This window comes from Idiotropiscis lumnitzeri, chromosome 1, assembly GCF_059441095.1.
Source record: "Idiotropiscis lumnitzeri isolate Australia: NSW breed Sydney's pygmy pipehorse chromosome 1, RoL_Ilum_1.0, whole genome shotgun sequence".
NCBI classification, from domain to species: domain Eukaryota; kingdom Metazoa; phylum Chordata; class Actinopteri; order Syngnathiformes; family Syngnathidae; genus Idiotropiscis; species Idiotropiscis lumnitzeri.
The window spans coordinates 17644852-17671287 of record NC_142391.1 but is presented as its reverse complement, the minus strand read 5'-3'; the positions used below and the strand labels follow the sequence as shown (position 1 = coordinate 17671287).

Sequence of the window (26436 nt, the reverse complement as noted above, 5' to 3'; positions counted from 1 at the left end):
CAACATGGTCACAATAGTTGAGGATTGGATCGACAAATGTCGGGTCCAGACACAACCACTCCAACACTGAGCCATGACACCCCCACACGCTGCCCACCCAATTTCAAGATATGGGAACGCATTATTTAATAGTTAGCACTAAAGTCTATCCACCAATTTGGTCGTATTGGCAAACTGCGATGGTAGGGAAGAAAAACGATTTGCGCTGACCTACAATGTAGTTAAAAACCTAAAATAAAACATTGAAATATTCAGTATGCCATTAATAACTCATGTATGCCCTTTCTAGTTTTGTTTATTTAGAATCTTTGTGTTCTGTCCAAAGGGATGTCATGAAGAATCAACAATTCAGAACCTGCCGTTGGTAGCAAATTTATTTATTTATTTATTTATTTTTAAAGAAACCTCCTGAGTTCATTCCCTCTTCTTTTGAAGTCAGAAGTGGCACATTTTCCAAAGTCTAATGATTTTCATTGCATATCATTTAAGTATTATTCCGCAATGAATCACTTATTACACACACACACACTTAAAAAATTCAAATTTTGTGCATTTTCTCACCATTTTTGGCAGTGGTTAGACGCAGGACACTTGGAAAATGAAGGTTTGAGAAGATGATTGCTTCCCAAACATGAAAGCAAGGAAGACCCGGTGATCTATGTTTATGATTTTTTTTTTTTTTTTTTGGCACAGTAGTTAAAGATGAACTAAATGCAAAAATGGTCATTTCAAGAATATGTTGTGTGCCCCAACAAGTCTAAACACAAGCCGATTAATTCAACTCAGTCTACCGGGTCACATCAGGTGGTAGCGTTGTTAGCGACTCATTTTTCCTCAACTCAATGACCTCATGGATGAACTTAGACTTACAGCACATCTAAAGTAGAGCCTGAGGACCATATGCGGCCCGTTCGCAGTCTCTGACTGGACCTTCTAGCTTTTATGAAGCCAGAATAAAATATGTATGGACTGCTTGGACTCCTCGCGATGAAACAATGTGCATGCAGTGTTGTCTGGACTTGCCTTCCAGAATCATGTTTCTCAAAATCTTCCCCTTCACAATGGGCGTGGCTAGAGACCCTTGGTCACCATTGGCCATCATGTGGCCACCCTTCATGTTCAACAGGCACGGCACGCCAAACGGACGCACGCAGAAAGTCTGTCTGTAAGGCGTTTTCTAAACACAGGGTGTGCTAAATCATTTCACAATTTCAAAAGCTACGACACATTTCAAAGTATGTCCAATGGACAAATCAAGAGTTCCTTTTTATGACATTTTCCAGACACTAAATTTCAGTCAGTTTAATGAAATATGTATTTAAGCTTTAAACCACGTTCTTTTTTTTTTTTTTTGTCTCAAATTGGTAGCATCGATTAACGCGGCAGATGTTTCTTAAAGGAATCATTTGGACCGTTGAATATGAAATCAGCATTTCAAGTTTTATTTACGCCTGAATTGAATACACAACTTAGAACAAGCTATCTTTTGTTCGAGCCCGCCTATTTCTATGGAATTAGTCAAATATTCATCTTTTCATGTCAAACCCAAATATTTTTAGCCGACAACAAAAATATAGGAATTAGCCTCATTTTATTTATACTTTTGAAGGGGAGAACAATGCAAATGAGAATTTTTAACTCAGATGTCTTGCTATGTTGGTGAGGCAGTTTCCAGGGGCTGTTTAGTTGCTGCACTTTTTAGTACAAATGCCAAAATCTTTGACGGAGGCTGACAGGCTTTTGCTCTGCTATAAAACCTGTTGTCGCTTTGTGTTACGCACTCAAGATCTGTGCACAGATTTACTTGTCACTCACAGTACTGTCAATATCGCGACTTTACATTTTTGTCTTGTGCAAAGAAGCAGACCGATATTTTGCCGACTTGCACTTAACACACCACATCGTCTTTCTGGCATGTACTGCACTTCAGCTTTTTCATGCATTTCTGCCAGCATGACACAATTTTGAAATAGATTCAGAACAGATAACCTCTGCAACGCCCTCTTGAACAGATTCAGGCAGTCTTTTTTTTTAAGTTGTCAACAGGAAAAAAACTAAATCCCCAAACTACGAACTGATAGGACCTGGAGTAATTATGAATGTTCTAAATGGAAGTTCCAAGAGAAGTGCAGTGCAGCGTGTATCATGACAAAAAAAAAAAAATCTTGACATCTGTTTCTTTTCATATGTCACCGTTCATCGAATGCTCCCCATCTCGAGAGGTTGTGGAGATTTTCCGTCAAAACTGATTGTGTGTGGCCCGTTTAATACAGTCATGTTTTAATAAGTCATAAAGAGACTTCCAGTATATCCGGCAGAACGGCGGCACGCGTGTTTGCCTCACGGCAAAGTGGGAATGTGAGCGTGAACTATTGTTGTTTATGAGCTCTGTGATAGACTGCTGGCCAGTTCGGGGAATAAAACATTACTGCCCACCATGTTGTGATTTATTTATTTTTTTCCCAAACGAGTCAGGCGGACATGTTGAGGATTGTACCATAAACTCTGTGTGCCACTGAGTGCAACTCTGGATTGGGCTGTTCCAACAAGACACAAAACACATTCTTATTAATCGGTTGGAGTCGGTGCGCTAGAGTGGAATTAGTGATGATCCATTTTCTATCGCACTCATCGTCATTAGCGTCGTGCGCTTGCTGTGACTTGTCCTGGCTGACTTCGGCGACGTACACCAGCCAATAACAGGGGTACCTATCGATACAGAACAATTCACACTCTAATTTTGTCGTGTCTTGGAGTTTTTTTAGGATATTATTTTTTCTTTTATTGCTGTTGTCCAAAGAAGAACTGTTTAGAGCAGGCGTGGGCAAACTACGGCTCGTTAAACGTTTTAAAATGGCACGCCAAACTTGAAAAAAATTCAACTTGTTCATGTTTTATTTTCTAAATACTGTGGTTTTTCAAATACATATATATTGTTGTAATGCTTATGTTCATTTTCATTTAAAATTAAATGTATTTTTTTTTCTCCGTTGAGGTGAGGTTGACAACACATTCCATCCATCTGCTTCTGGCCCGGCCCCTCTGTCAAATTTTAGAACCCATTGCGGCCCGCCAATCAAAAAGTTTGCCCACCCGTGGTTTAGAGAATAATGTCGGATGTAAATCAATCAAATGATATTTGCCTCTCAAACAACAGATTCATTAGCTTTCATAGATTTTTTTTCCCCAATCCGAAATAAGTGCAATAGGTTCCTTACTTTATCACCGTCCATTTATTTACTTTGAATAATGTCTATGATTTTTTTTCTTCTCAGATTTTCTCATGAATTGATGTATTTTTAGGTTGACATTCATGTTGTTTTTCTTTGACTGTACTATATAACCTTTGTCAAACAAAGAAGAAAAGAAAACAAATGTATTTCATATTCCAGGTCCCAAACATTGATTGAGTCTTGCTAACGATCAACTTGACATTGTGTCTCTCCTTCCAGGCCACTGGTTGGGCATCGCATTGGACACACCCAGTGGAAAGAACGATGGCTCAGTGGGTGGAGTCCGATACTTCAACTGCCCACCAAGACACGGGGTCTTTGCTCCTCCATCACGTGTTCAACGGTGAGCCCTCATCCGTAAAGTTACATTTGGAATACACTCAATCTCTTTTGGATTTAACAACGTCCAAATGCAGGATACCCTGACGTTTGGCTGCCAATAATGAGCTGCTGTCATTTGTGCTCGTGTTGACTTAATGACTTTGCCCTACGTGGCAAAAAGTCTCCTCTATGCTTGTAATTAACAAACAACAACAGCAAGAGAGGTGCGAGTCGTGATGCCCGAGGCCTACTCTCGACATGACAAGTGCGTTTAATTTGGCAGCCAATGAGGCAGCAGTGGTGAGCCTTGCTTTAAATATGAGCGAGTTGTTGTCACTAAAAGCAAAAGAATAGCCACAATAATCTTGACCGACATAATTACCATAGAACTGTTTCAGGTTGTACTCTGTTTCTCTGCATTGTATTTAGTATCAATTGGATGCTCGCATCGTTTACGTTACGCAATCACATCGTACTTACGCTCAGCATGAGTAGCTGCTGGCATTGTGTGATCTAAAATTAAATCGTGTCTATGAGCAAGCATCCGTTTTATACATCAAGCTCTGTCAAACATGATTTTTTTTGGGGCTTTAGAGAGTATTGAAAGTTTATTTTTTTATATTTCCCCAACAAAACAGTGCTACTCTCATTAACTGCTTCAAGTTCAATTACTTGAGTATTTTTGAGTCAATTACTGCCACTGGGGGCAATAATTGATCACTCTTGTATGTCATGCAGCCAATTAAATCAATCTACAGATGGTGTTTTTCCAACTTTGTTTTGCTATTAATCACGCTGTCTGGGCCACCATTAGCTCGCTGTCAGCTTGCCTGAGTGTGTCAAGAATGAATAGATCACTAATTAACCAGCTTTCTTGCAAGTGTTCGTACAAATTCAACATCTTCAAGATTTCTGTTGTGAGCTTGTGCTGCTTCTTGCTCCTCCCATAGGTGTTAAGTTCATTTACCAAAGTATTTTGTCAGCCCTTGAGCAGTATGTGACTTCATCTGGATATTTTCATGGGTATTCAATTAAAATTGAAAGAGGTTCAAGTCACGACAATTTCTTGAAGTAAAGGTCAGAATAATCGCAGTTTCTATTTATTGCGATATATATATTTTAGTCGTCTCATTAGATTTGTGCCAAGGGTGAACCATACTTGACTTACACCCAAAGATGACGACCAACAAAACAATACATTAGATTATTTGTATTATTTTATTACATATAATCTTAAATACTAAAATATAATTAGAAGAGAGAAAAAACACAAAACACTTTTTTCCTAGATTTTGAACCGTGCGGCTTATAAAGCAGTGCGACTTTTCTGTGAATTTTTCTTTCACCAGTAGGGAGGGGCGCTCTATAGTTAAGAAAATACACTAAATAAATCTTGATTTTATTTTTTATTTTTTCTTCTCTCGGGTCTGTTCTGTTTTAATTAGCCAAGAACTCCAGAGTTAACGCTTTAGGGCTGTCAAACCTAAAGCGTTAAAAAAATTAACGCAGTTAAATATTTTAACTCAGTTCACTCTTCCATTTACTCCGTAAATAATTTGCGTACTTTGCATAGCCAAATTCAAATACCGTACTATATTAGCTGCACATCTTTCGCACATCTCAGAACAAAACACCTGCTCAAATTACCACTGGGCCTTGCAAACCAAAAGTGTGGTGCTTGTGGGCAGAACTAAATGGACTTTATAAGTTTTGAGAATTGTTTCTAAGGAAAATGCCTGTCTCAGTTTAGATCGTCGTCAAGGATCAAAGAGAGCTATTAGAACAGTCTGTGACTTAAAATATCCTTCATATTTTGGATTCATTTCAAGCTCTTACTCAAGTAAATGTGTTTGAAGCTTCATAAAAAAAAATTGTAGTTGGAAATTGTGGTTAATCACCGTTAATTCCGGAAATATTTTTGCGATAAATTAATTAGTTAATCGTGATCATGTGAAGCACCCAATGTGGAAAAAGTCCTGCCCTCCAACTTCACAAACACCGTAATGGTCTAAATCCATGGGGGATGCAATCACTCAAACAATGAGCCAACCAACCTCGTCTTTTAAGTGGATATTAATATGAAACGGAGACTTTCCTCCACGACACGCCATCGAGGTTCCTTCTACAACTGAGCATCGCAGGGCTCGAAGCCAACGTAACCCAGCAAATCTTACTATTTTCACTTGTCGTCTTAAAAAAAAAACAAACACCCAGATGTTAAATAAAAGCAACAATTACCCCACACTGCTTCAAGGGTGCCATTTCATTGCAGAGCTCTCACTCTTGTTTTTGTCCTTGTGAGAATAGACAGACACGTCTGTTTTAAAAGTGGCACTGCTATTTTGATTTCCGCCGGGATCCATGTTGTTGGTGATTCATCAACCTACGGCAATAACCGTCATTGCATGGACTATTTGGTTCAACTGCTACCTGTCCTCTATATTTAGGCACATTCTCTTTTTTTGATTTCCTGGGCTTTAGAAGTGAGTAATAATCCATCTGGATTGGTAACTCTCAATTGGTTCACCGTTTTTAAGGCATATATAAACACAATATTAACTTGTTAAACTAAACTGATTATCTGTGGACTTTGGAGCAGAATTTTCTCTTGCGACCTTGGAAAGTTGGCTGTCAACCTGTAACTATCAAGGCTGCTCACTTTCCCAGCTTTATCCTTGATAACAGGGAGCAGCAAAAGAGACAATATTGAATACAGCAGCAGAGCATGAAGCACCAGACCAGTAAAACAGCGAGCAAGGAGAGAAGCTGACCTCAGTCCAGCATTTTTTTTTTTCAAGCAATGTCATCTAATCCGATCCAATCTAGCCCTCGTCGTCTTCTCCTTTCCACAAATAAAACAAATAGCATTCTCGAAGTTTGCTTTGTGTGCTCAAATGCAGGCCGTTGTCTTGGCTGGCCGGCCATAGTTGAAGCCGTCGTGGTTTCACAAGCTTCATTGTGATCATCCGACGCATATTTATCCAGCCAAGTCTGATATTATGTCTCGTATTTATTATTAGCATTATTATTTACTATTCTGACAATTGGTGGATTTGCGTTAATGAAGCAATTCGATGGTATGCCATCTAATTTCCCGAATCTTGCGTGTGTGTGTGTGACTCTCCGATTAGAGTCGATGTCTCCATGGCTGATCGTAATCTGGGATCTTGTCTTGAAAAATTCCCGCCCTCAAGAGCCTGTGAATGAGTTTGCATGTCTACAATTTAATAATAATAATAATAATAATATTCCCTTTATTAGTCCCACAATGGGGAAATTCGAGATTCGAACCCAGGCCTCCTGGGGAGACTGGGTCCTGAACGCGGCGCCTTAGACCACTCGGCCATCCTGGCAGCCTAATTTAATGAAGCTTTTACATTTTTTTTTTTAGATCAGTAGCCTCAAGGCGGAGCAATGACTCAATCGGCATAGGACGTGATCAGGTAGCTATTTAGAATTTACAGAGGCAAAATGACTGGTTTTGCTTCCCGATCAAGGTTGAGCCGATCTCGCTCTGGCCCAGCAACACTCCACAGAGCCTCCGGGACTTCCCAGCCAACGTTCTTCTCCTCATTTCTTTATTGCTTTCATTACTCTCCTAACATTGTTTCTTTTAATCTACTATTTACACCTTCAATGAAATAGGAGCTGCTTTAGGCAAGTCGGAACCTTTGTGTGTCGCCCTCCGTTTTTCATGTCCTTTTTTGTTTCATTTTCCCCCCTAATTAACCCCGAGGCCCATACTCAGCCACACACATGCTTCTCGGTCATAGGGAGAATCTCACTTTCTCTCCATCGAGCAACGTGTTTGAACCTTCCTTTTCTTCTCCTGTCAGCAGCTCCAACACGCCATTAGGAAAACAAACAACATTTCTTTTGCTGCAGGGAGATAAGATAATCCTTTATTACTCTCACAGTGGGGAAATTCATGTCACAGCACTTTTCGCTTCTGTCAGAGCGAGCGTTCCTCTCAACTAATCTGTTTTTATTTGAAAACTAAAACGCTATACGCTAGCAGTTACTGAATTAGAAGTGACTTTGCTGCAGGCGCGTTTTGCGCACCTGATCATGTTCTGCTACTTATGCTACATCTGTTTATTGTTTTACGCGCCCGCAGGATCCACGGATCTGTTGATTGCCTCTCGGAGCTGTCCTCGTCACATCTCAACCAGCCATCAATCAGCGGTGAGAGCGCTGCCCATATTGCAGCCCTCGTCCGAAATGTGTCTCTGCATTCATCGTGTTTGGCAGAATATACGCGCTTGATTTTTGTGATTGTCATGCAGGGGCGATTCGTCGCAGCTTCAGCACATCATCCGCCATCGCTCCATCCAAGCAGACAAGCAGAAGAAACCCTGTGACCAGGTGAGTCTTGCGACTCTCAGATCATGGCCGGCATTCTCGGCCACGGCGAAACTGACGCTGATGAGAAGCAGTGCCGTTCTTTTCTGGGCCTGTGGTCGAACTCCGAGTCCTCGTCTACCCAAACGCTAAATGTTTTAGATCATTCCGCCCTGTGTCTACTTCATGTTTCATGCTAAAATCTCGACCAAAAGTGTAAATTATATCAGCATTTTATAGCATTTTTCCTTTTTCTTATTTTTTAAATAAATTGGACAATAGTTGAACAAATGTTTGATTTCTGATATCCCAACTAGTTATCCATCAGTTTGCTGTTTGTTTGTAAAAATATGATACAGCCATTATTAGGGATGTGACGACTGACCAAAAATTGATTTAAATTGCTTAAAATATGTATTGATGTAAAAAGATGAAAGAATCGATTCACAATGCTGGGTTGATAAAATATAAATGCATTTGATGAAAGTAAACGTTTGATCAAAACAGAATTTGTAATGCCAAGAGTCAAAATTGTTGTACATTTGTTATTTTCATGTTTAGTTCTGGCACTAACAAAACTCTACTAAGACAAAAACAGTCAAGTTTATTTATTTAAAAAATATTTTGTTAAGTTACAAAATGTTAGTTTGTAACAAGAAAATAATGCAAATGATGAAATAAAAACATCTGATGATTATAAAATGAGTCAATTTTTTTAATCAAGATTTTTTTAAGAATGAATCGATTCAAACTCAGGAACTGAAAATCAAATCAAATTGTCGCTTGAGTGAATCGTTTTATCCTAGCGATTATACATTAATATGAATTCACAGCCATAACGATGCTCTGCAAGAAAGCAGAATGACCAAATTACCCTTGACAAAAATAAGTTGGTAAGTCAACCCAAGCCTCACGATACATGCCAACGTTTTACAGGATGTGTAATGGCACAAACACCTGCAAGGTTTTGCGCACTTTTTAATATCCTCAAAATGTTGCTTGCTTTTTAAATTGTACCACCATAAAGCTTCCAATGTATTGATTTTCTGTCTTTCGTTGACTTTGATTGTTTGCTAATTTCCTGAACTTCAATGTTCCCCCCCCCCCCATGCTCCCATTTCCCACGGCCCGAAAAAACAAAATCAAACACCAAAGGAGTCGTTCCAACCCCCATCGTCGCCGCCGGAGCACGTTGAGTGGAGGCGGCGGCAGCAGCAGCAGCATTCCAAGGAGTGGCGCCGGGACCATCTACAGTTGTGACAACCAAGTCCGCCTCCATGAGGGCATGCAGGTCTTGTTGAACAGTGCCAATGAAATGGCCTTCATCCGCTACATGGGCATGGCTGACTTTGCTCCCGGCCTTTGGCTGGGTCTGGAGCTCCGAGGCCCCAAGGGAAAGAACGACGGATCGGTAGGCGGGCGCCGCTACTTCACCTGCCGCCCGGGCCACGGCGTCCTTGTCCGTCCGAGTCGTGTTACCTATCGTGGCATCAATGGTTCCCGCCTGGTGGATGAAAACAGTTGAGGAATGGAACTAACACACAAGGTGCAATCAAAAGGACAATCTAGAGTTGAAGCAAACGTACGGTCCAACATTTCAAAAGCATTTTTGCTTTTTTTTTTTTTTTTTTTTTTTTAATATGCTTGCTGAAAGAAACACTTTGAAAGTGTGAACCTAGCTAATTGTTTAGAAGAAAACAATGAATGCACTTTATTGAATTAGCTTTGAATTCCCATCTGAAATTATTTCTGCGGGAAATGGTGGAAGGAATTTAATAAGACGTTTAGCATTGCACTACTTCTAATCTGATTGCACTGTCAGACGTTAATTTCGTAGATGAGAACATGTTTATCAGACGGTGCGCTGTACTCAAGTTGTGTCTCCACTGCTGTATGTTTTAATTACTTCTAACAACCTGTGATACATCGCTGTCATATTTTTCAGATAGTCGATGGAATTGACTCAAAAATTGATTTTCACTTGATGAGTTATTGTGGATCTCATTTTGAGCCAAAAACACAGGCATTGTTCGAACAAGTGTCAAATATTTGCCCCCCACTTTATGAATTACGTCAAGATGCAATGAGTTTTGGATCCAACCTTTAGTTTTGATTCCATTGTGCTCTGGTAGGCAAAAATGGCTGTTTGAATCCTGTTTGACAGGAATATAGACTCATTTGAAATGAGAACCTGAACGTCCTGACAGACTCAAGTTACATGCTCGGGCTTTTGTTTAATAAAGGCTTCATCTTTAGTATTTGTCACATTCCGGGCGCACAATGAGCACCGTTGCCGAAACTGACTCGCCGAGGTTTGGCAACCAATTTTCATGAGTTGCAACAGACTGACGGCCATTGACTGCAATTCAAAATCGAAATCACGGTCGAATGTTTGGGATGCAATCAAAAAAGCTGTGTTGTCACTGCAGCTTTCCCAACCAAAAATTTTAAAAAATTAGGGCTGTCAAAATTAAAGCATTAACTCAGGTGATTAATCCCCCAAAAAATAACTCAGTTAAATATTTTAACTCAGTTGACTCAGTTTGATTTACTTCAAAAATAATCTGCATACTTTGCAAATATTGTGCCATATTAGCTGTCTTTCGCACGTCTCAGAACAAAACACTGTGTTTAAGTTACCACCGGGCCTTGCAAACCAACACTGCTGGAATGTGGCGCTTGTGAGCAGTTTTGAGAAATGTTTCGAAAGTAAATGTCTGCAAAGATGTCTCCATTTAGATCGAATTCAAGAATCAAAGAAAGCTATTAGAAGAGTCTTTGAAATAAATATACTTCATATTTGGTGATTTTGCATCAATTCCAAGATATTATGCAAGTAAATATCTGTTACCAGCTTTGCAAAAAATAGTAGTTGAAAAATGGGATTAATCATGGAATTTTTTGTGATTAATTAGTTAAAAAAAAATTCATCACTTGACAGCACTAAAAAAATACATTTCCGGTTAGAAGTGAGCGGCGATGGAACCAACAATTTCTTAAATGTCCGCAATCTTATTTTCTTCCTCACGTTTCTTCTCTTTGGTTATTATAAACAGGAGTGCACATTTCCATTTTGCTGAATTGTTAAGCTCAATTTATTCTGACCCTCTGACAGAATGGATGATTTTGAAGCAGTGCTTCTCAATAATTTTCTTTTACGCCACCCCAGCAAGAAGAAAACAATCCCCGCCCCCCCCACCAAAAAAACCCACTCTTTGCCACAATTATAAATAAAAGTAGTTTCGTTGCAAGAAAAAAAAATACCATAGCGTTAATATTCGCTGCGCCACTACCAACTACTGGAGTGGATGTGCAATTACACTTTATTGTAGTACGGCGGGAAAAAAGCATTTTGCCCAGGGTCACAATATTTGAGCCGCACTGATTTAAAGACTTACGGCGGCTAAGTCTGCAACATTCCCAACCAACCAGGTTCCGACTTGTGGTCATGTTTGCCTACGAGCTTGTTCTGCTGCAGCCGCAAGGTACCTCATGCGCTCCAGCGTGCATACTGCAAGTCATTTTTCAGCTCGTAAGAGTGACTAAATATGTCAAACACCTTACTTGCCCACCCTGACCGTACGTCCCTGCACACAGTGTCGGGCTGTACAATCAGCTGATTTGAACAGAGTTCGCTGTCTTTTTCACACCGCGGACCACTCTCACATAAAGTGGAAGCAGCATCGCAGCGGGCCTGAGTTGCCCGTGAAACCCGCCGTCCACGCTGGGCTGCGGTCAAGCCGCCCGCTGCAATAATTGTTCGTACTGTTGAGTGCCAAGTTGAAATTACGAGCGTGACAAGTAATACTGTAAATGCACACCTGTGCATCACCTACATGTGCGTGCACCCTTGATTAGAATACAGCTACAAAATCCAGGGCAAACCGTGACAAGGGCTCCATGATTTTGGTTTAATAAAAAAATAAAAATACTGTCCAGTATGTGGCACCTCCAAACATTGTTCTACGGTTATTGCATTGTGAGTGGTTTAGTGCGTCGGGGTCAATTACATGATGTGCAGCTTGAAAGTCGGCGACTATTTTTTATTCGATTGACCTGACAGTTGCTTTGGGTCATAAAGCTCGATGTGGAACGTGCCGAATATTAATAAATGTGCTTTGTTTTTTTTTGTATGCATCCATTAGTAAAAATTTGGAGAAGCATTCATTTCATTAGAAAGCCCCAATATAAAAAAAAAAATAAAGCAGCATGAGGCAGAGCTACAGTTGATGAAAGCTGCTCAAGAGGACAAATGCAATCATCTCTCAAGTTCTGAAGTTGAACTAGGTAGCATCCTCTTTGATTACAGTCATCAGTCTAATTATGCATGGTGCATGTGCAACAGAGCTACTATTGTGTAAAACGCCTCGGTAACATTTGATTATGGTATGTGGGCCACGATTGGAGCTAAAGGCTCCGCAGCGGGGTTCTGTCAATGGTTGCCCCCTTGCAATTGAAAGCGAGAGGAGGTCAAAGCCTGACCATTGTCTTGACGCCTCCTCTACGGCAAGGGAGCAGATTCCCGCCTAAAAACAAAAGTGCAGGTTAAAGAAATATGAAAGCTCTCTATAACCTCGTTGACAACTTTACTCAAGTCATAACATCTTTCAGAATCTTTGGGTGTGACTATTTGGGTTGAAATTGGGATGGATGTTTGTACTGCGAACGTATTCTAGCGAGGTTTACAATATTTTCTAAAATATGAAATGAATAAAGCAAGCAATTCTAATTAGACCTGTTGTTTCGGATTCTTTTTATCTGATGTACTTTTTGGAAAGCCCAGCTGAAAATGTGCGATCTTCTGCATAACAGCTTAATGCGGTTGATTGAATTTGGGGACCCAAGAGGAGATTGATCACAAACATGCGAACACAACAAAATATGCATTCCCTTACCTTTTGACGATTTTTGGCACTCCAAGTTTGGGTGAATCGAGGTCAACGCTCTTACTTTTGGTTCAGCAAGTTTGGCTCATTTTCAAATGAAAAAATAATAGTGAGCATAAAATGATATTCTATGTGGCCGTTACTGCAACTGATGCACGGTGAAAAAGCGGACATGCCCACTTCAATTTACATTCAAGCAATCCATGAAATAAGTTAACATTCAAGATGTCAAATGGGTGTGACTTTTTTGTGTGTTTCAGTTGGCATACTTTTTGTGACATTTTTGTTTCATGGACCACCGGCATATTTTGTAATGTGGGTGCCTTGGCTAAAGAAAGGTTGGGACACACTGGTTGAGAGTGTACCCTATCCCACGAGTCTTGTATAAAAAACGTTATTTAAACAATAAAAGAAACCTCAATGCTGTATTACAGAGCATAAAGTTGCACCATCTGCTGTTTAAATAAAAATGCAACAAAAGTGATCCCTAATGCGAAACAAAAATCTAATGAAGACCGCAGAGCACAATTGTTGTGTGCTTTCATTGCACAGCTGGCACTCTGAATTGGATGGCGCTACATCGGGCGAGGTGGGTTGGCTTGGGGGGGGGGGGGCATAGCCCCAACAGAAATGCGTGTAGCCCCACTTAAGCCTGCAAGCATTGTTATTTGATATTCTAAAATATATTCATCAATTACTTACCGTTTTGCAGTGCATCATTACGTGGGTGCCATCAAGCGTTCAGTCTGAGTCACTCCAGTTAACTTTCCCAAAATAAGAAATTTTGCCAAATTAAAAAATTACTCATAATACATAATTCTTTGCACTCCACTGTATTCCTGGAGATGACCGCAAATTTTTATTGGGACAGATAAATATATAAATTAGATAAGAGAATAGTTAGTGCAATGGAAAATAATACTGAATAGGGTCGTGTGTGTGTGTGAGAGTTTAGAATGGAGATGGCTCTTGGAAAGAAACTGTTTCTCAAACTATTAGTCCATGATTTGATGCACCTGTAGTGCCTGCCAGAAGGCATCAGGTCGAACAGGTGAGAGTTTGGGTGGGTATTGTCTTTGACGATGTTGAGAGCCCTTCTGAGGCACCGGGCGGTGTAGATGTCCGACAGTGAGGGGAGAGGGCAGCCAATAATCCTTTGCGCTGTTTTGACTGTCCTCTGGAGCCTCACTCTGTCCGCCTCAGTGCAGCCGCTGTACCAGGTGGAGACACAGTATGTCAGCAGGCTCTCGATGGACGAGTGGTAGAAGGCCAGCAGAAACTTCTTGTCCAGGTTGAATTTCCTGAGGACTCTCAGGAAGTGCAGACGCTGGTGGACCTTCTTTACCACTGCTGTGGTGTTTATGAGTCCAAGAAAGGTCGTCGGAGATCTGTACTCCCAGGAACTTGAACGTGTGGACCCTCTCCACACACACGCCTTCATCCGAATTATTGTTGTATTGCACTGGAGGGGGGGAGCTCTCTAATCTCGTTGCACACTTGAGTACAATGACAAAGGGATTTCTGATTCTGATTCCGATTCCTGCCCCTGGATATTAAATTCATTGAATTGAATTCACGTGTGTTCTATAAAAAATATCTTGTGGAAAAAATTGTAAAAGATTTACAGTTGACCTCCACTATTCACAGGGACTTCAAATATCGAAAATCTGTGAAATATTGATGCCAATTGTTTATAGATCATGATCTTACCAGTCTGGCCCACTTTGGTATGGATTTTCCTCTATTTGGCCCCTGAGCTACATGGTCTAGTGCAGGGGTATCAAACTCATTTTAAACATTTTTAAGTCACCTTTGTAGCTTACTTAGCAACCTTCTGTGCAGGGGACCACAAAAATTGCAATAGGTCTTCTCTGCCACCAACTGGAAGCCCGAACCCAAGCTTTTACTTTACTGCAGTTTTTTTTAATGATCCAATGTTTTCACAGGCTCACAAAACACCACATGCACTTCCAGGATTGCATTTCAGTGAGGACTAAAAGGTGTTTGGATTAGATTTTACCCTTGGTCACAAAGAGCAGGATTCTGGTTTAGGTAAACATTTTAACTCTTAAAAAAATTGAGCTGTTGACAGCCACCAGCGTGCTCCAACAGCTCAATAGATTGCCAAATAAGTTATCTGAAATTTTAATCAGATATTTCTTGGATATTTTTTTGGGTGGGGGCGGCACGGAACAATGAAACTGGTGAAGTCCAGTTAAAATAACGTGACTGACCAAGTTTTGAAAAATGACAATGACAGACTGGTGGCCAGGCCGCTGACCGATCGGCAACATTTTGCAAATTGCCCACCTCTGCAAATACAGAACTTTCTCTGGTACTTCTGAGAACCAATCCATAAATTGTGAGGGTCCAACATCCAAATTTAGCATCGACTGCAGTTCCTTTTTGCCGTTGCAAAATCTTAAGGTGGATACCGCGGCAAACCGGTTTGGACCAATCTTTGGACAGATTGCGTCCTTGTTTTCATTTTCAAACACATTTAATAACATTCAACCAATTTTAAACTCAGGATTGTATCGCATTTTCATTTATGTTTTAACTGTCTCACTTTTTATTCAGTGTGTTGGTGAAACAATGAAAAGTTTTGTTTTATTTCAGGTGTATTCGTGAACAAAAAATGGCGATGACAGTACATACTGTAGGACAAGTCATCTAATTCGATTCTAAGTGAGGTTGGGGCAAGGCGAAAGGTTCTACTTCTGGGTGGGCATTAGTTCCTCGACGGACTCCCCCGCATCCAGCTTCTTTTCCATCTCCACCAGCAACTTGACGCCATCGACGACCATCTGCACCAGCTCCACCTCCGAGAAGCCGAGTCTGTCAGAGTTTGAGATGTCAAAGACTCCATCCACGGCATCGGTGTCCACGCCACCTAGGGGATAAATTACAAGTTTCGAGCACCAACACTGGATGACGAGAAGCAACACACACACACACACACACACACACACCATACCAGTTCCACGTTTCTGCAGCCTCAGCCTTTTTAGGACCTCTTCAAACTCGGGATGTTGGCTCATGTTTGGTAGCTTCACATGCACACCAGCACGGAGACCAGTGCCCAGGTTGGATGGGCAAGTCAGGATGTAGCCCAGGTGCTCATTCCACATGAAAGAAAAACCTTTGTTCTTGAACAAAGACTCAATCTAAAACAGACATCATCACATTATTTGTCGCGTTCAACAACCGGGAACAATTTGTGTGAGGTGAATTTAACAAACCTCTGTGAGGCCGGTGCAGAAGCGAGTAAACACTTCCTTCAGGTTACCACCCTTCTGCATAGAGATCACTCGTAAATGGTCCTCTTCGTTCACCCACACCAAAAATGTCTTGTTGTCATTATGCCTTGTAAGGCAAAACAACATGAATTTGACCGTCCTTCCATTTTTGCGTACAGAAAAGAGCGTGCCTCACCAGATGCCTCTGGCGTCGGGCCAGTCACGGGCCATTCTTGAGGCCAGCAGCAGAGGGGACACGGGCTTGTCGAACAGCAAGTGGTCGTCAATCATCTGCTGCTGCTCAGCTTCTGACAAGTCTCTCAAGGAATAGTATTTTCCCTGCAGGTCTCCAGTGAGTGAACCTAGGACTGCAGAAATGACGACATTTTTTTTCTCAGTAAGTTTATATCTGTTAAACAAGGTGTAGACAACTTCAATGCTGGAGGAGGATAACATTGTCATCAGTGCTATTGGTAGGTGATGTGTTTCCTAACCAGATGGATGACAATAATGTTAATTTACAGAGTTGGGCTGTCCGATCCGGGGCAGAACGGTCTGGCCCTCCGGCCTGGTTGGAGGTCCATTTTTGAAGCGGGCGGGTTTTAAAAAAAGGGTTTGATTAACAAAAGCCGGGGGTTGATTTAGGTCCGGCCCACAAATCGGCCATCGTGCGTGTGATGAATCGCGAAATGGGCAAATGACAAAAATTGCCTCAGAATGCGTCAAGAGTCCCACGACCAACTGTTTGTGTTTGAAGAGACGTGAGAGAGCGGCGTGCTTTCAAGTGTGCTTGGATGTCCTTCATGATGTTTAACTAAACCTCTGCCATGTTATTATTGAGGTACTGTTTGACTTGCATATTCTTTACATATATTTTTTTAGGTCTACTCACTTTGTACCATTGAACAGGATAAGCGCAACAAATAAGACACGTGTGCCACCTAATGGCGACTGGTGATATTCCCAGTTCGGCACCCGAGGATTCGAATATTTGCAGTTTTTTTTTTAATGTTTTTTCAAAGTTTGGATTGTTCAGTTTTTGTTCCCATCCCTGATGGCCACACGCCATCCCACTTGTTTATCTGTACCTTCAACGGAGAGCTTCTCCACCGCACGTCTCTCTCCTCGTCTGCAGAGTGGCGGCAAGCAGAAGCCACGGACGCTGCGGCCTGTTCGGACTCGGGAGCTCAAAACATAGTCCGGGTCCAGATCATCGCCTCCCTTCAATGAAGCGATATTTGTGGTAAAAGTTTAAATGACCACTGTTTGCATGTGACGCTTTACCATGAGATTGTCTGGATTGAGGTCCGTTTTATGCATGTCCGTTGGTTTGTATCCTCCATGTCTGTCCTCAATAACAAGATCAAGCAGCTCTTTGAAGACTTCATACGACTCCTCGTCTCCAGCCACACAGCCCACAGTCATGATGAAGGGGTGACCTACACATAATCGCAGTATGCCACATCGCATAACGCCACGTTTGGATGCTCAAGGTACAGGAGCGGCATTTGACTACTACCTGGATTATCCACGCCTGTCTGGATGACTCGGTCTACTGTGAAGCCATTGGGGGTGGTCCGCTCTCTCAGTGTTTTGTACATGTCCATGTTCAAGAACTTGGCCATGTGGTTGTTGTGTTGAGTGAGATCTGGGAACTCGTCCTCTCCTGTCAGCCCCTTGAGCTGAAGGTTGGCCATTTTTTGACAGCTAAACACACATTTACAACCAGAGAGAGTAAATGTGGGGCTGGAAATTTCTTTTTTCTTTCCCAAAACCCACACAAGGCATAGGAAAGAAAACGTAAACTAAGCATCATGAGTTGCGTACTTGGCTATAGAGTTGGAAAAAATATTTTTTCCCAGTGCCAATTCCGATTATTTGTTGTCAAAGAGGCTCAATGAGACCGATATTCAGAACCAATATTATTTTGTAGTAAACAGAAAATTTTAAAATAATTTTTTAATCATACAAAAGACAACATCATCAGAACTTTTATTTTTTAAATCAGAGACAACGCACATCTTTTTATTATATTTCTAATAAAAAATGCAGGGAGCGCCCCGCATGTCTTGAAAAAAACTTAAAAGCTCCCTAAAACATTCCATCGTCACTTTTGACTGAAATGTTAAATGTTTTACTTACCTTTTTTTTTTTTTTAAGTTCAAAGAAAACATACAAGGGAGTTCTCATGCTTATTAGCATCTTTGAAACTGAATGAATAGATCCGTGAGGTTTACCCACTTTTAAAACGATCTGTTACCGGCCAGCAGGTTTTGTAAAAGGCCAGTAAAGATAAAATGCCAATTTGGTGCCATTTCTCTCTACTTGTATGAACCACCCAAGGACAAAGTAGTCAGCTTCTTTTACAAAGGCAAAACGGCCAAAAAATACATACCGGTATATACTATTTATTATTTAACTGACAAAAAAACACAATTACACATTTTCCACAAACGCAAATGAATCAGAATGTCATGTTATGATGAGTTAAGCCGCATATAAATTTTATCACAAAGATTTTTTGGGGGGGGTTGACTTCCCCTTTAAGGTAATCTACCAATTTCTCTTCCGTAGTTTCATTATAGAATTACAACTGATTACCCAGAAATACAAGGGGATTCGTGTGCTCATAGGCATGGAAGCGGCAATATTTTCAGAGGTTTTATGGACTGCTCAGCTGAGTGCCTCTTGATGGACCAGATGGACGGGCCTATGTGTGGACCTGTAACAGGCACAGAGCTCCACTTCAAATCGGAGGCCAAAGGATGGAGCACTGATCACAAAGCTGCCAGTTTTCCAAAACACTTTCTTCAAGCAGTCGCGACATCTTTACACAGCAGCATTTTTATGCAGCAGTGCACACATCGAACCACTCCACCAGTAAAGGCCTTAAAGATGAAAGAATAATGACAACTCTAGCCTCATCTGACCTTGAACCTCTATTGACAATTTGCGGGCCCTTCTACAAGAGATTTACGCTGTAGTAAAATAGTATACTTCTCTTAACGCTGGTCTGGAAGGCTGTTGATGATGCTACACAAAAAGTTTGCTCAAGAACCTGACCAGGCTTCTTGAATGGCATGGTTTTATAGATTCTCATGTTATTCACTTAATTCCATAAATCTGCACTTAGCACAGGTTATCCAAAGGCAAAACCTCCGTTTTACTTTAGTCAATATTTAGCTTTGAAGGCTGTAACGTTTAGAATTGACCAAGAGCACTGTAGTTGTCTAAAATGAATCCTCCGAAAATAAAAGTAGACCATGAAAGCTGACATGAATTTCGCACCTTTTCAGGGAAGTAGGAGTAACTAACCCACACCATGTTGTGAAATATACAAAATTGAATCGGAGCTCAACAAATACATCAAAGTAGAGAATATTTTAGCGTGTCAACTTACACTTGTTCAATAGTGTCTGACATATTTCCGTCTTGTTTCTTCACAGATCCAGCACGAAAAATAATTGAATTACCACTTGCTCTCCGGAGATGCACAAAACGTATTTGTCCAGCTGAATGTTTACGTGCGCACACAAATTTTTATACATAAACGTGTGTGCCTATAAAGCCACGTCGTCAGCGCCATTAACTCTGTGAGAAACGTGACAAAATCCGACGTGGGCGAACATTTAAAGACATCGTGTGGTCGACGTTCGCTTTGTGCACTAACTGGTTCCAACAAGGCGTCATTTTCGTTCTCTTGACGGCAAATCATAAATTCTTATGAAAAATCAATAAAAAACTGATATAACCGCGGACACCCGGCAACGCCTGCTTAAATATAAAGTGAATTTAAAACGTCTATTCATTTGTACTAATTAAACTATCAATCCCCAAGTCAGCAATTAATGTCCAAAAATGAAAAGTCTATATAGCCACAAGGGGACGACATAATTAAAGGTTAATGCGAACATGATTGTATTCATAGACGATGATTTCATACTAACGTAAAAACTTTAGAGTGAGGTCGTTGGTATTTATCTACTTCCTACATTGTGTAAATAATCGGTGATAATTATTGTGAGAAATCATTAACATGACCTGTTTTAGTTCACAAATGAATATCATTTTTATTCCAGAGCCACATGTAAGTACACAGAAGTTTTCCAAAGAAAAAAAGCAATTCTCAAGTAATATATTTTTTTCTCCATATTTTAAATGCCAAAATGTCTTCATCATTGTGGGTCCCAAATTGAGTTTCATTCATTTTCTGTTGCTTAATAAGCCTCTTCTATTAAAATGTCAAAGCATTTTTGTCTTAAAAGGTGCTTTATTGGGTTCTTACAAATGGTCGGTCTTTGTCGCTCAAGTTGCGTTTACCATTAATGGCACATGAGCGAGCCTCATTATGTTGTAATGCACCAGAGGGCTCTGTGAACTGAAGTGCCAGGATGGGCAGCCATTTTGCTTTCACACAATAGCAGACAGCAAAATACTGAAAATGGTGTTATTTCAGAGAATTTATGTAGGCGTTGGAATGACCTATAAGGCATTTTTATGAATATATAAAGACAAGAGTGGAATGGGTTTCGTGACGAGTAAGGATCATTTATGCGCTTGGATGTGCAACGTTTGAAAGTTCATAAATTGGACAACCATTTGCTCTGTCAGTGGGCGGCACGGTGAATGAAACTTTTTGATTCATGGGCCACAATGGGTTCGAAAATTTGAGAGAGGGGCCAGGGTCCAGGAACAGATGGAGTGTTTTGGTAACCTCACCTCAGCTGAGAAAAAAAAATACATAAATAGCCAAAACACAGCACGGTGACCGACTGGTTAGTACGATGGCCTCACAGTGAGATACAGCATCGTTCACGGGTTCAATCCCGGCTCCGGCCTTCCTGTGTGGAGTTTGCATGTTGTCCCCGTACCTGCGTGGGTTTCCTCCGGGTACTCCGGTTTCTTCCCACATTCCAAAAACATGCATGGCAGGCCGATTGAACACTCTAAATTGCCCCTCGGTATGACTGTGAGTGCGGATGGTTGTTTGTCTCTGGGTGCCCTGCAATTGGCTGGCAACCAGTTCAGGGTGTCCCCCGCCGACTGCCCGAAGATAGCTGGAATAGGCTCCAGCACCCCCCGCGACCCTGGTGAGAAGCAGCGGTACAGAAAATGGATATAGCAAAAACATGCTTTAATTTGGAATGAAAACAAAAGCGTTCCAACTAAATATCTGTCTAAGAGTGCACCTCCTAGTGGGTAGACATCAGAATTACAGGGAAAATAAAACATGGACAAAGTTTATTCATTTAATTATTTCAAGTTCAGCGGGCCGGATCAAAACGTTTAAAGGGCCGCATATGTAGTTTGCCCATACCTGGTTTGGAGGTACAGAGTTTGGTTCAGACTCCGGCCTTGGAGTTCGCATGTTTCTGCGTGGGTTTCCTCCCACATTCCAAAAATATGCATGGTAGGTTGATTGGACAATCTTAATTGCCCCTAGGTGTGTTTGTGAGCATGGATGGTTGTTCATCTTCATATGCCCCACGATTGGCTGGCAACCAGTTCAGGGTGTCCCCCACCTACTGCCCGAAGACAGCTGGATAGGCTCCATCTCACTCGTGAAGCTCATGAGGATAAGCGGCTCGGATAATGGATGGATGGTTGGATGTTCTGTCAGCCAGAATTGCTGTTCTGTCAATACATTTTTTTAAAGAAAACTAAGTGTGGCTTTTACAGCATGGGAGACATTTACACATGTAACCGACATGTCATAAAAAAAAAAAACTTGTACTCTGCTCAAACATGGGAGGCTACACACTGCACGAGGTGGACTTCAACATGATATGATTGTTCATGCAACGTGTTATGTAATCCATGCTATTGTTCCTCCTTCCAACAAATATAACCTCCACCTCGTCGAGAATAGCAACATTTCAAACTAATCCAGTCAGAAATGTCACATGACTACATTTTAGGTTGAGGAATCATGTTTGAATCTGTGTGCCTCCACAATCTATTTAAATACTGAATCTCTTTGCATTTCTAATAAAAAGTGCATTGATTTTTTTTTTTTAAAGAAAATGTTTTGCAGGAAACGTATTATATAGTAATTTATTAATTTGGGCGAATGTCTTGACCAGGGCAATGTACAGCATTTATCAGAACCATAGTACAATACTCTTTAATTACATCATTTACAGAGGAGGTTCAGTATGTCTTTGTACAGGAAAGAATGATGGCTCGGCTACAGAGAGATCACAAAATGGATAGAAGTGATACACCTACAGGAGACAATGTCAACATACTAATTGCTCCTTGACATGCGACAGCGGGTCGTTGCTTTGCAACAGATTGGACTGACACGCTTGCCTAATACAGTCAAACAATGGATGTAAGAAGAAACATTGTCACTGAAATCAACAGCTAGTGGCTCGATTTTGTCGGATCTGAAACGGAACAGGAAACGCAGATGTTCACCACCGTTTTAATATTTAGAGGCAAAAGTCGTCTCTACATTCATACTCATTTGTATTCCACAACATTCATTCCGTAGTAAAAAAAAAAAAGTTAAATATGTCAATCTTGGAGTGCTTTTGAGATAGCAAATTTGAAGGTTAACATTGATTCAGCAATATCCACTATGTTTCTATAACCGCACACAAAAACGGAAAGAGTTTTTTTTTTAAGTAAAAAGCCGTAAGGAAAGAAAGACCTTGGTCTTCAACGCAATGAAGTCATGAGCGCAAGATTTGAGTTTGCGGTGGGATTTTACAGCAGCAGGGGTGATTTATTTCAAGTTGAGCAACAAGAAAGCACTAAACATATTGTTGCTGAGGGGGCCTATTAATAACCTGTGGTTCACCTGCATCATCTTTGTTTATGGGGCACCATAAAGGATAAGAGAGATTTCTTGTGATTATTGTTTGTTAAACTTTGTCAAGTTCATAGTTGCTGCGGGATTCTATTTCTCCCGCTTTTTATTTGCTTGCTTTTTTGCTGGTAATCATTTCAAACAGCTTAAAACATGAAGTGAGACTAAACTGATGCAAGGGGATTTTGTGTGTGCTATGAGCCTGTTCATTGATAATTTATAGAGCCACATCCAAATAATAAATAACCAGATGAATAAATAAGCAAGCAAGAAAAAACATCAACAGACATTTTTTTTTGTTTTTCTCTCAGTACAAATGTCTCTGTAAATCCAACATGTTTTTCAAAAATTACTGCCAAGCTTTTTTTTTTTTTTTTCAGGGTGAAGAATGGGGGCAATTTTAGGGTCCTGCAATAGAAATGAAACATGTGGCTGGCAGCAGCAACTTTGAAATTGCTCTCCTCAGTCATCAGAGTTTGTGAATCAAAGTCTGCAGTCGGCGTCCTGTCGAGGTTTAAATCAGAATAATCGTCCATTCTGGGGGTGCCCGAGTCACCATAGCGACGCAGAAAAACATGACTGTAAATCCCATTCTGTGAGGTCTCAGTCATGCCTACTTTTTGATGAAAAAATACATTTTCTGGACTCAAAAACTAGCCTTTGAATTCAATTTGCCATCCAATGTTCTCTGATGTGCGTTAAAGTTCAATCGGGGATTTGACACCCTATGGGTTTCTCATCATAAAAGCTTCATGGATTCAGCTCCTGCTTACGCCTAAAAAGTTGTTTCCAAACCGGAGGGAGAAACCAGAGGATGGTAGGATTTGCTGACACAACATTTGCTGTAGTGTAGTTCTGAAGAAAGTTGCCAAAGTTGGGTCGTGAATTCAACTGTACAGGCATGTTGGCTAAAGCACAGTGGCGTTGTGACCCTCCATTCTGGGCAGCCGGGTGTCCTGCACTGTCCCCATGGTGACTAAAAGCGGTCGGCTGTCCTCTGATAATCCTGACCGACCTAGAGACACCGATGTGGGGGCCCTCTGGTGGGCAGATGGCGCACTCTGTTGGGAGGGAAGGAGCGGAGGAGGACTCGCCTCCAGTGACATGCCTTGCTCCGGGTAGCCGTACCCGATACTCCCGCAGGGGAAACGTCTCAATCTGTACAGGGGACCGGGAGGCAAAGTGCCTGAATCTATAAGGAGGGGGGACTGAGTGGCTGGTGGCGGCGGCGCTAACAGGGGTCGGCAAAGACCCTGCGCCGGCTGCTGCTGCGGATGGTGCAGCATCTGAAGTTGGTGCTGATGTTGAAACTTATGCTGGAGACCCATTGAGCCAGCCACCTCAGCCACAGTCCGTCCCACATGCTCCTGCCCTTCGCCGGGCACCCTGCCACTGGTTCCGCCCACACCCAAAACTCCACCCACGCCCCCGTGCCGCTGCTGCTGCTTCCTCTGTAGCTGCTGCAGGAACCACGAGCCGTACGTGGGGTTCCACAGACTGCTGCTCTTCCCATTGTGGCTCTCCTTCTCAACTGGGTGACCCTGGTTGAAGGCCAGGTTGACGTGACCCCCCTCTAGGCCTGGCTGGCTGGGCCCCTTGGCAGAGGGCGCGGCGGTTGCTGCGGAGGTGATCGTGGTAGTTGTCATCACGGAGGTCTGTGTGTGAGGTTGCTGGTGCCGGTGGAGGTACGCTTGGGGCTGAGACGGCATCTGCGCTTTGGCCTCGGGCGCCGAGCTCGTCCCAGATGTGTGCTCGGCTCCTCTATGGCTCTCCTCTGACCGGTAGCGTGGATGTGGCTGCGGAAGTTCCCCATCCGGCACTTGAGCTTTCACCAGCACAGCGGCACCCGAGGGATCATCAGTGCGCACGGCGACACACTCCTCCTCCTCCTGAACAGGCCCATATTCGATTGGCAAGGGCATAGTCACCACGTCCGGGTCCTAAAACGTTCAAAGTAATGTAATAAGTGAGATGGTTAATGTTTGCATTGCAGGAGCAACCATTTTTGATCAATGATAGACCTCACTTCACCGACAAGACCCAACTTGAACATCTGGAATGTAATTGACAACGCGGCTGCCACGTCTGCAATAATTAGTCATGCAAAATATGACTGGTGCATATGCTACCTTCCTCAAGTGGTGATGGGGGCAATTTATTTGCTCCCATCCCAAATTAGTTGAGTTTAGGCAAGGCAAGACATGACGGTTTTATTTATATTGCACATTTGATACACAAGGCAACTCCATGTGCTTCACACTAGCAGAGATAAAACACCCACAAGCAATTACACTAAAATATGTGTTGACAACATTTAAACACATTGACAGTAAAGTAGATAAATTAAAATGGGATACTAAAATATCGAAAAGAAAATAATGATTTATAATTATTTGGATGACCTCAATCAAAGGTTGGAGAAAAAAAAATTGTAATCAGGATTTAAAAGCATTTCCACTCGGGGCTGACTTCACTTCTGTTGGCAGCTCATTCCATTTGTGTGCAGCATTTTGGCTAAATGTGCTACTGTATTTTCCGGACTACAAGTCAGAACATTTTTTTTCATAGATTGGCTGGTCTTGCGATTTATAGTCTGACACAACTTCTACATGAAAAAAAAATTGTTGAGGGCGGCACTCTAGACTTATGCACCAATATGGCCGACTCCTTACAAAGACAACTGAGAACGAGTGAACACAAATACCCCTCAAGAGAATCGTGTTCTGCAGACTACAAAGCTGCAAGTAGTGAAATTTGCAGCTGAAAAGTATTCTAGCTGCAGAGAGAAAGTTTGCGGTGAATGAGAAACTTGCTAGGGAGGGGCGAAAAGTGGCGATGAAGTTGGTGTCTAGCTTTTACTGTCTAGCCAATTTAGAAAAAATCAAGCAAACAATAAAAAAAAAAAAGAAAAACGGTATCATATTTACATTATTTTTTTAAATGAAACCCCCCTAAAAAAAAATACAATTTCCAGGGTAGGTTTTCCACAAATAATAAAAATACTAAAACTGTAATTTGGTATGTGATAGCCGGAGAAGCTTACAGTCCAGGGTGTGCCCTCACCAGCAGGGACAAACGCTTGCTTCACTACCACAAACTTGAACCCAATAGAAAGAGTTGAAAATAAATAAATGAAAGCACCTCATGTCACTTTCTTTCTTATCCATTTTCTGATGGCTTCTGTTATGCATGTCCCACACGGACTAAATCCACTCAATGCTTTCCGTCTAGCTCCTGGCTTACTTTCTTTCTCCCGCTTCCAGCGAGGCGTGCTTTCCTCTTGTTGGCGGACATCATTTTCTTTTTTCTTTCCCTTCTTTTCTCCAATAAGTATTTCTTTTTGAGTCAGTTGAAGTGTTCAGCAAAAAATGTGACCCAGAATGCTTTGTGCTGCATAGAACAGCACTCTCTCGTCAACGTAACCTTCAGCTTTCCAGATGCTCTGTCAGCTCAGTGTGTGCTGTATTAATGAAGTCTTCATTAAAGATTTAGTAAAGGTAATGAAAGGCACCTTGAGGCACCACCGATTATAATTTTCTTGAGAGTGCAAAACAGGAGGTGTGTCATTAGGGTGCGGCCTTTATTGACTCAAGTGGACAATG

The 26436-nt window shown here is 41.5% G+C and overlaps 3 protein-coding genes across 5 annotated transcripts in view; 1 reads left to right on the top strand and 2 right to left on the bottom strand.

The window, feature by feature from the left end:
- The window catches only part of LOC148343456 (CAP-Gly domain-containing linker protein 4), a 29589-nt gene extending 18044 nt beyond the window's left edge, over positions 1–11545 (top strand). Inside the window, exons 15-18 of the mRNA XM_088301327.1 lie at positions 3453–3576; positions 7672–7739; positions 7841–7919; positions 9051–11545. Of these exons, the coding sequence (XP_088157453.1) occupies positions 3453–3576; positions 7672–7739; positions 7841–7919; positions 9051–9420 (641 nt within the window). The 3' untranslated portion in view covers positions 9421–11545. The remainder of the gene's footprint in view (positions 1–3452; positions 3577–7671; positions 7740–7840; positions 7920–9050) is intronic.
- A 3950-nt stretch (positions 11546–15495) lies between these two features.
- On the bottom strand, positions 15496–19538 carry LOC148343455 (creatine kinase, testis isozyme-like). Its single transcript, XM_088294445.1, has 8 exons — positions 19421–19538; positions 17540–17727; positions 17305–17459; positions 17109–17241; positions 16217–16388; positions 16024–16147; positions 15759–15948; positions 15496–15674 (listed from the first exon to the last, which is right to left on the bottom strand). Exons 1-8 carry the CDS (start codon positions 19441–19443, stop codon positions 15496–15498), a joined length of 1164 nt encoding a protein of 387 aa, XP_088150571.1. The 5' UTR covers positions 19444–19538.
- A 2528-nt stretch (positions 19539–22066) lies between these two features.
- alk (ALK receptor tyrosine kinase) overlaps positions 22067–26436 on the bottom strand; it is a 306393-nt gene continuing 302023 nt past the window's right edge. For all 3 annotated transcript variants that reach the window (XM_088294165.1, XM_088294324.1, XM_088294243.1), the window contains one exon: positions 22067–24774. In XM_088294165.1, coding sequence (XP_088150291.1) covers positions 23743–24774 — 1032 coding nt within the window. In that variant the 3' untranslated portion in view covers positions 22067–23742. The remainder of the gene's footprint in view (positions 24775–26436) is intronic.